The sequence below is a fragment of the Erpetoichthys calabaricus genome, chromosome 9, assembly GCF_900747795.2.
Source record: "Erpetoichthys calabaricus chromosome 9, fErpCal1.3, whole genome shotgun sequence".
Lineage (NCBI taxonomy): Eukaryota > Metazoa > Chordata > Cladistia > Polypteriformes > Polypteridae > Erpetoichthys > Erpetoichthys calabaricus.
This window is the reverse complement of record NC_041402.2, coordinates 640281-650213: the sequence shown is the minus strand read 5'-3', so window position 1 is coordinate 650213 and position 9933 is coordinate 640281. Positions and strand designations below refer to the sequence as shown.

Below are 9933 nucleotides of genomic sequence, written 5' to 3'. Positions count from 1 at the left end.
TTGAAGGCCTCTTGTGTTCCTACGGCCAGGGGTTTGTCGACTGCCCTCGCCCTCTGAGAGGCCACCAAGCCTGCCCCTTGACTTTGGAGACCAGGCTGTTATTGAGCTTGTGAGGCCCGCCTCAGAGTGCTGGCCTGATTATGGGGGGCCGAGCTAATCTTAACGTTCCCCCCCAGTCACTCCAGCTTATGTCGTGTCGTTTTGTTTCTTTCCATGCAGGTAAAGCCTGGCTGGTGCTGTTGGCCATCTTCCTCATCACCTTCATGTCATACCTGATGAGATTTCAATGGTGAGTCTCTTGCCCCATCCTGGCCTTGTCCTTGTGTCCCCAAGGCCTTTAGCAATCCTGAATGTCCTCCGCTCCTGTCACTAACCAATCCAAGTGGCAGACGTGTCATTTGTTCAAGGCAAACACAAAGAGGTCTGAGAGCCGAGGGGACACTTCTCGTTGTCTGTGTGACCCTCAGCAGATGACAGGACAGACGGTGGGAGAGCTGTGATGGCAGAGGGCAGAAGACGTGACAAGGGGACAGAAGAGAGCTGCACATTTCTGGGTAGCAAATGACTGAATAGTGCAGCTTGGGTTCGACTGTGATTGGCCCTCTGGTGTGTCACTCAGAGGAGGGGCAGCTGAGGACCCTCAAAGGAGCTCGTTAGGCTCGATGGCCTGTGCTTGTCACAACTGTGTTGAGGTCCTAAAGAATCTTTAGTGACAAGTGACTGGAATCCCACGTGAGGACGAGTCCACTGGCCCTGCTGAATGTTTTGGGGGGGGCAAATCAAAGGGGGGGGATCGGGGGGGCAATCTCCAGCTGATGACAGGAGACAGACAGACAGTAATGGCTGATGATTGGCTCACACGCCTGTGTGTCTAGGCCTCGTTTGGACACATCGAGAGCAGACTTAGGAGGGACCACCCTGGGTCTGAGGGGTCCTGACAAGAACAACTGGACTGATGCTGGCCAAGTAACGACTGGAGATGGGGGCACTTTAACCTATGCCACACCTGGGCATCGCCCCCTACTGGCCGGACTGCTACAATTCCACTCCAAGCTGGCATATTGAGGGGTGCAGCGCCCCCTGGTGGTCCTGCTTTACACTTCTCCCTGTTTCTTTCCCTCCACAGGATCCCTCACCTCTCTGACGGTGGTCTCAAACCCAAATACATAAGGTGCATTGAGAATGGGTGAGTGTCCTGCCCTTTGACTCAGATGCCCTTCTGTGCCTGGCAGCTGAGCTGCTAACTGCTCTTTTATTTCCAAAACAGATCTGCTGGTGCCCACCAGGATAAAGATGACGTGATGTACACTGCAGACGTCTCGGAGAGGTGAGACTCGTCAGAAGCCCACTGCGGATGTGCCATGTGTGCCTTTCTGTCACCTCGGGGGCTGAACGCCTGGTGGCCTCCCAGTCTGCTGCAGCAGACCCTCTTCATCTTTTGGGACAATAAAGCTGGCAGCCTTGGCCCTCGGGTCGCTTGGCAGGCTTGTACTTTGCTGATGTTTGGCATGGCTGGTGGCCCAAATGGTACAAAGCGGGTAGAGAGGAGCGAGAGGTGTGTGTGTGTGTGTGTGTTCTGTGAGGTCCCCGTGCATAACTAATTGAATGTGATAATCTGTGTCTGCTGTGACAGGCGCTTTACAACAAAAGTGTGTGCCATGCATGCCCCTTCCCCACAGACGTGCCACCATGTGACGGTCTTCATCCTACAGCCACATCCTAGTATTGCAGGCCCAGCTGTGAATGTGCCTCAGATGACTGGCATGTGCCCTGGCATTTGATGCCCACTCTGACCCCCCTTCTTTGTTCTCTTCCCCCTACAGCTGGACTTCTGAGCAGCCGCGTGTTTTGGAGCCCAGGTAAGTGTGTGCCAGGAGACGGCCTGACGCCATCCTTGGTGCTGCTGAGCTCACGTAACTCTGCTCACCTTTTAGGAGACGAGACGTCTTGACGGTGACGCCCTGGCTGGCACCTATCATCTGGGAAGGGACCTTCAACCCGGAGGTGATCGACAGGATCTACAGGAACGTAAATCTGAAGATCGGGGTCACCGTCTTCGCTGTTGGAAAGTAAGTTTGAGGGGCGTCAGATTTCACAAAATACATCAAACAAATGAGGCCTGACCCTCCAAAGTGGAGCCTTGGGCTTTCCTTCCTGAAGTCTCCCACCGCGCAGGTCAAAATGAGGCCCTGCCTCCTAAATTTAGCCTCAGGCTGTTCTCAGGCCTAACCACCAAAATGAGCAGAAAAGGGCAAAGGGCAGACCTGAAACAAGCCTGGGCAGGAAAGAGCCAAACGGAGGAGAGGGAACTCCGGAAGCCTCTGGCGCTTTGAAAATGCTCGGGAGTTATTACAGAATGAGACAAATGAGCAAAAAAAGGTGTGTGGCCGTCGAGGTGCTGCCAAGACGGACACCGTTGACTGTTTTTGGGTGGGGACCCCAGAAATGCAGCCAGCTTTGGTCCGACTCGCACACACTCAACTCACAGAGGCTCCGTTACATGGCTGATGAAATCAACAATAGCGCGCTCTATTGAATGAAGCAGAGACAACAATTCAACGGTTAAGCCACCCTACTGCCGTACACCGATGACCAATAGGAATACAACAGCAGGCACTCACCACGACGGTGACACATGATGATGGAGCGCGAGTGGAAAAGCCTGTAATGTAAGGTTTGTCCTGGTGGTGTCCTGCTGCGGTGCGTGGCCTCTGACCAAGACGTGCCCAGTCAAGACTTACAAGTCACACGGACAGGCGGGCACGAGTCACGCCACACATCCAGACAGGAACGGTGATCCAAACGTGTGACAGACGAGTGATCATCATCCCTCTTTAAAAACTTCCCACTGGCTGCCCCTGCGCCCTCCTAAACACCCCTGGGGCAGCTGGGATATGTAGTCCTTGAGTGCCAGTCAGGAGAGGCCTGGGCCTGTGCTGAGGTGTAAAGGCAGGGGGCGGGGCTCTAACGGTGATGTCACGGCGGCCCCGCCCCCTTGAGGGGCCCTAAAGCTACACACACATCTGAAGGTTTTGTTCACACAGAGAGCTGCAGACACCAGCAGTAAGTGACCGAGTGACAGTGTGGTGACAGTGTGCTGAAAATCAGGAGAGCAGGATGGACGAGCCAGTTGGGCTTAAGGTCTCTGAAGTCCTCCTGTCCACCACACTGCGTGTCTTTATGGGAAGGCAAACCTCTTAACGAGATTCTGACTGTGCCGCCATGTTCTTGTCACAAAACGTCATTCAAAATACCAACGGGCATTGAAGCACTTATGGTGAGCCCACCCCCATGCGCCCATCACCACCTCAGGACCACCTCTCTTGAAATCGCGGCCGAGTCGTGCAGCACGTGACTGTTTGTGCAGGACTTGCCAACGCAGCTCGTTAAATCCGTAAAATTGAATTTCTAAGTAACGCGATTTAAACGCAGTGACTGGGAGATGACAGTTAAGCCCCCCAGCCCCGCGTAAGACGATGTTTATAAGATGCCAGCGCGGCGTGCAGGGGGAGCAGAGGCTGAAAACTTCAAGCACCGTTAGCGGACCACCAGTGTGCGAGGAGGGCGTGGTCAGGCTACTGAAAGGCGCTATATCGAGATGCAGGCCACATCCGGGTGGTCCAATCAGGAGAGCCCAGAACTGGATTAAGAGTGTCACTGGAGGGTCCTCGATTTTATTAGCGGACCTCTTGTTGAAGTGCCCAAGTCCACGCGCAGTGCTCTAGGGGCTCGTCGTTGTCCCTCCGTCTCCTGTCCTCATTCCTCCACCATTTTGTTTAAGAATGGTTTCTTTATTTTATTGTTATGGCTGTGATGTCACTGAGTCACCAGTTTGTTTTGTGACATTGTGACACGTCAGACACTTCAGGTGGCGTATTGTCATCATAAAGCCAGTCTCGCTGTCGGACGCCTGGCCTCTGCCTTTATAAACGCGTCACCTGCTTGCTGACTCGTCTTCTTCCCCGCGTCCCCTCGTCTTTTTAGCTGCGGTCACCTCTCCTGTGTGGTGCTCAGCAGACCAGGGGGTCGTCTGATGGACTGATGCCATCCAGGTGGTCCCTTCTCTATCTGTTAGTCACCTTGTGTTGTCCGGAGTGATGTGTTTCATGGAGAACACACCAGCAAATGTGGTGGGCTGCAGGACCCTCCTTGACATGAAGTGGGAGTTGGCAGGCCGTGTACCCTCTTTGCAGTAGTATGCCAGTCCACCCGTTCTCTTGCACGTCCCCTCAGTATCCTTTAATGTCATTGTGACTCCTGTGAAAGGCGCTGTATTAAATGAAACCCCCAAGCCTTGACACAATCAGGCTCTCAAAGCCCCCCCTGTCCTCCCCAACGGTGTCAATGGGCTCGCTGGATGAACTGGTCTTCTGCTCTTAACAATTATTAATGTTACAAGTCACCCGCTGCGTGCCCGCTGCATGCCCAGTGCCAGACTGCCCACAAACGGAGCTCAATGGAGGACGTGTGCCATTCAGAGTGGGCTCAGGTGGGAGTCATGTGACTAAAGAAGGCCTCTCACTGTCCCCACAGACCCCCTTTGTTAAGTCACTTTGAGGCCAGACACAGCTACTAAACTGCTGGTGGCAGAGCGGGCACTGCAGTGCCGCCCCCACGGACCCCGCTGACTCGTCTCTCCACTGTGATGTGTGACGGGGCCCGTGGGCTCTCGAGTCTTGGGTTCCATCTGTGGGGGGCACCTGCTCTACGCTAAGTAAGTGCCACGTGGAGTGGATGGAGGGGCTTCAGGAAATGGAAGGCTGCAAGTCTCTTCAGCAGCAGCAATTAAATGACACCATCGAAATCATTCAGGTGACGCGGGTGACAGATTGAGTTACAAAACTGACAGGATGGGGGTCTCGTGACCCCTTCAGCCTTCTTGTGGTGCTACAGCAGATCTGTGAGCAGAGCGCCCCCTTGTGGCCAACGCTCAGGTGCTGAATGCCCGTCACCAGACTAAACGTGTACAAAAAAAAGAGAAAAAGTCCGAGTCAGTGACTGTGGCCGTCCTCGTTTGGGGACTTCGTGAGAAGGTGAGGAGAGAAACGGGGAGAGTGGAGGGCCAGTAAAGGACCAACGATAAGGTCACCATCCTAGTGAGCGGCTTCAGGTGGTCTTAGCTTTGAAGCCTGTCTGAGTGTGGCTCTTAGGGGGTCGGGACCACCGGTAAAGTTCTGATCAGCGACCTCCAGAGACCCTTAATGACGCCCCACGTGCCCCTGCTACTGACCCCATTTATTCAGAGTTACCTGTAGAAGAGCCCCGGGCTCAAGTCCTCCTGATGGACACTTGTCACCATAAGGGTGTCACGTCTTTGTGCAGCACGTTGAAAAACAACAGGCGTTGACCCAATTAAAAGAATTAAATAACAAAAACGAAATAAACAGCAGAAATAAATCAATAAAATCACAGAGCGGAAAATCAAACGACCTGCAAACAAAGAAACGAGAAGGAAGGAAATCAAAGTGGAAAGCAGCAGGGTGACGGCGTCGTGGCCCAGCACAGGAATGAAAGCGAGAGACAAAAGGTGGGCCTCCTCGGTGGGACGTCACGTTAAAGTCGGGGGGCGGCTGCCGTTGGTGACCTGAGTGACTGGGGGGCTAATCATTTTAAAGTCACCTCTGTATGTCACTGGCAGCCAGTGCCCAGGAGCCAGGGCAGGAGTGATTTGCTGTCTCGTCTGCTTTGTTCAAAGTCTCGATGGGGGGGGGACATCTTGCGTACCCAGATATCAAGACGAGTCGCCTGCTGTGTCACACGTGGGGGTTTTCTTGTGTACCCAGACATCACCCGACCAAAAAACAAATTCACAATGGCGACTGGTTAAAAACGCACAAGTAAATCGGAGGAACGCAAAGCGGGCCGTTATTAAACCTGTCACTCTTGTCACGTGTACAAGGACGGGGACGACCAGAAAGCCACCGCACAATAATGACACTGCAGGATGTATTCTGAGTGCCCGCACGGACGGCGCCAACACTTCAAGGTCCCCAAGCCTTCCAAACAAGGACAACAAACGGATCCTTGCTTGCTATCTGATAGAGAAACATCACATAAGAATGCATAGTGACAGCACTGCCACCGGGGGGGGGCACGTCACAGTCAAACTCGTAACGTGATGAAGGACCCCCAAGTAGTCGTAGAGCAGGGCACTGAGGAGAAGCTTGTTTTCAAAGCGAGCAGGAACACCACGACGACTGATGGACGGACGCCGCTCACTCCGCCAAGCTGGGCAGATTTCAGGAACTCTCTAAACGCCAAGTGAGCCCCCCAGCCGAGCCCCTTCTAAGTTAGGGACCACAGTGTGACCCTGCGCCCCCAAGTGGAGCTGCTGGAGAGCCTGGCAGGGCTGGCGTTACCCAAGTGACTCCACATCAGGACAAGACAAACCGAATGACACAGAGGCACCCAAAGGCGCTATATAGCTGGCACAAAGTACATACAGTGTAGTGCTGGCAAAAAGGTCGGTGGGGGGGGGGGGAGTCGCTTGGGCAGCGCCAGGGCGTGTGGAGATCAGAGCAGGACGTCAGCTGTTGGCTCACGTCAGCACGGCCAGCTTGGTCCACACACACAGCAGGTGAGGTTCAGAATGGCGGTGCCAGCCAAAGAAAGCAAAAGATGGCCAGAAAACTGGCAGAAAGTCAAAGGGTGAAATCAAAGCCCGTAGTCCTGACTGCCCACAACTCCTCTCCCTAAAGAACTTGAATCAGCGAGTAGTTTGCTTTGAGATTTTCTACAAGCGGTGCCACCTTAAAGAGCATAGGTGATAGTGACGTCACATGGCCAACAACGGGCACTGTCACGCCAACCAAACATAATGTAAATCGGAAAGTGGCACTGCAGTGATGTCACCAACAAAACATAAGAACAGCGTAAATTACTCTCGAGGCGCACACCTCTGACATTCATAACAGAATCTGGAACAAGCGTGGGCACACACCTGGGCACTGACCTGGCCACTTGTCGTCGTCACCCTCTTTACGGTAAAACTCAGGCCGTGCCCGCTGCCTAATCTCACTGTGTGGCTCCATTGCAGGTACATCAGGTTCCTCCATGGCTTCCTGGAGACGGCCGAGAAGCACCTGCTGCAGGGGTACCAGGTCCACTACTACGTCTTCACGGACAGGCCCAGCGACGTGCCCCAGGTGGAGCTGGTGCCGGGCAGAGCCCTCACTGCCATTCAGGTGACCAAGTACGCCCGCTGGCAGGAGATCTCCCTCAGGAGGATGGAGATCATCAAGCACACAATCAAGGATCGGCTCCTGCAGGAGGTGGACTTCCTCTACTGCCTCGACGTGGACATGCTCTTCCACCACCACTGGGGGGCAGAGGTCCTCAGCAGCCTCGTTGCCGCCATCCACCCGGGCTATTACAAGGTGCACCGCAGCGACTTCCCGTATGAGCGCCGCGCCACCTCAACTGCTTACGTCCCCATAGACCAGGGTGACTTCTACTACGCGGGTGCCATGTTTGGGGGGTACGTGGAAAACGTCCTCAGGCTGACGGAAGCCTGCCACGCGGCCCTGCTTACCGACAAGCTCAACGCTATCGAAGCGGCCTGGCAAGAGGAGAGCCACCTGAACCGATACCTGCTGGACCGCAAGCCACCAAAGTGCTGTCCCCAGAGTACCTGTGGGATGACACCAAGCAGCAGCCCCCCGAACTCAAGGTCATCCGATTCTCGACAGTCGTTAAGAACTACGCTGAAGTCCGGGACATCTAGAGGGGTACGGGGCCAACAACCTTCACTTGAATGTCCAACGCCAAATATTGACCACCGCTTCAGCGGGCATCCTCCAAAAACACAAAACTTGATGGGCAACTCTAACCTGTGCATCGGCGCCCCCTTCAGGCCTGTGCCAGGGCTACTGATGCAGAGCCCACTAAAATGGACAGAGGAACAGATCTCAGCAGTAACAGGCACAGGGCAGAAGGGGGCGCCGGTGCACTGACTCTCTCACCCTCATAAACGTAATAGGAGGGCATCAGGGCGCCAGCGGGTGGTAATGAGGTGCATTTACAAAGAGGTCATTCCAAGGAAAGGCCATTGCAGTTAATTTCGTAATCCAGTTGGCTGGACAAACAGGACTGAATCTTAGATTTAATGCATCAAATATCCAAAAGAAAAAGAAAGTCGATTACAGAGTCCACTGCTGCCCAGGTGCCATCTTTGTGGAGGTCTGAGGGCTACCCACTGCAAGCAGAGCGCCATCTGCTGGTGGACCAGACTCAGTCGCCATTCTAATGGGAGTCCCAGGTCACATGATGCTGTGTGACCCCACCTTGATGCCAATGCAGCTTGATTTTCAATACTGGACAGCATTGATGCCACCAAGCTAACGACCACCATGAAGAGTTACCAACGAGCACAAACTGATTGGGGGGGGCAAGTAGCGGATGAATGGGAAAGCAAAGTGCCAGTCTGGCAAGACCCCAGCAGAGTCGGAGGTGCCGGCGTCAACATGCCCATCAACATGCCCACCTCGACTGCTGCCCACAGTTGCAGGGTACAGCACAGAGAGTGCCTTTAAAATCAGACATCTTAGGACAGCATACGGGAGCTGAGGGGGGGGCCCACCGTGGGGTCAGACCAGTAGCCATGTGAAGGACCGGGAGGGGGGGCAGCGTATAGCGCCTTACTGAGGGTCTACAGCAGATCTCTGACCAGAGCGCCCCCCTGTGGCCGTGCTGAATGCCCTGTTAATGAGCGGCTTGGGACATTTCACAGATGCCTTTTAATTGACGGTGAAGGGCACTCACTAGAAATTAGGAATTTGCTCGACTTTGTAAACTCTCCGTGTATCGAGTGGATTTTTCTTAAATGTTATTTTTCTAAAGACCTCATTTGCGTGGTGTGCTTCTGTTTCTTGAGACCTCCGCCCGGCCTCTCCTTACAAAGCCAACAGGTGGGTGCAAAACTGGCCGAAATGCCAGGAACAAAGCGTCACGAGGAGGACGGGCCAATCAGGCCGACAGGTGCCAGTCACTGAATTCGAGATCTGAAGACCCCCAGACTGCTTGGTCACCGCGAGTCTCTTCCTCGAGTTTGCACCACGCAAATGAATTTCCAGCTCACTGCAGATCTCGTACCTTGGCACAGGTATTGGCATTCCTGCCTGTCATGCCTGCGCCAGTGACCCTGGCTCAGCGGGTGGCCTCCACTCACAGATATCTCAACCCCAACTCCAGTGCACCTCCTGCCAGGAGGGCAGTGGCACACTGTGGGCATCTCTCTGCCCCCACTGTGGTGGGCTATACAGGGGCACTCGCCCTCAAACGTCACCTGCTTCCTCTGCCACTTTTCCCAGCCTCTTCATGGCTTTGACCCCGTCATGCCAGCACCATGGAGCAGCTGACCTACAGCTTTGCTAACAATGCCTGGCATCCGACCTCCCTGGGGTACAGCGCCACGTGATGGGCCTGCTGCTTTGAAAGACGTCCCTCTGTCCCGTGGGCCTTCGTCTCAGCCCTCTTTGATGTCATTCAGTGTCCCACTGTGGCCCTGACTGCTGAGCCCTCCACCGTATAACCCTGACCTGCACTGTCCCGTCCAATTCCTGCTCGACTGCTGTGGGGGTCTTTCTGGGACGCGACTGGCAGAACTCTGACTCCACCCAGCAGGCCAGGCTATGGCTTCTCCTGGTACACACTGGCGGAGAGCAAGATGATCCTCTAGCAAAGCTCATGACCCTCAGTGTCATGTCAGTGTCACTTCCATGGCTTCTTTACTGGTGACGGGACTCATCATGGCAGCAGCAGAAGGAGCTCAGGAGTCCACAGAAACATCCAAACCTCATCGTGCAGCACGACAAGGACCTCAGACACGCTGCCAACTAACAAAGGACATCATCGGCGGGTAAAAGGAGAAGATTTTCAACTCCAACGGTCCTGAACCCCAGCTGAGTAGGACGAGGACACTGCAGGGACAAAACC

The 9933-nt window shown here is 54.4% G+C and overlaps 1 protein-coding gene across 1 annotated transcript; it reads left to right on the top strand.

Annotated features, from left to right (window-relative positions):
- The first annotated feature begins 1131 nt into the window (after window positions 1–1131).
- LOC114657104 (globoside alpha-1,3-N-acetylgalactosaminyltransferase 1-like) lies at window positions 1132–7792 on the top strand. The gene is given in 6 exon segments (XM_028808872.2): window positions 1132–1186; window positions 1268–1327; window positions 1824–1859; window positions 1935–2069; window positions 7037–7605; window positions 7608–7792. Coding segments are annotated over 5 exon segments (882 nt in total). The 5' UTR covers window positions 1132–1186; window positions 1268–1301; the 3' UTR covers window positions 7724–7792.
- Window positions 7793–9933: the final 2141 nt, after the last annotated feature.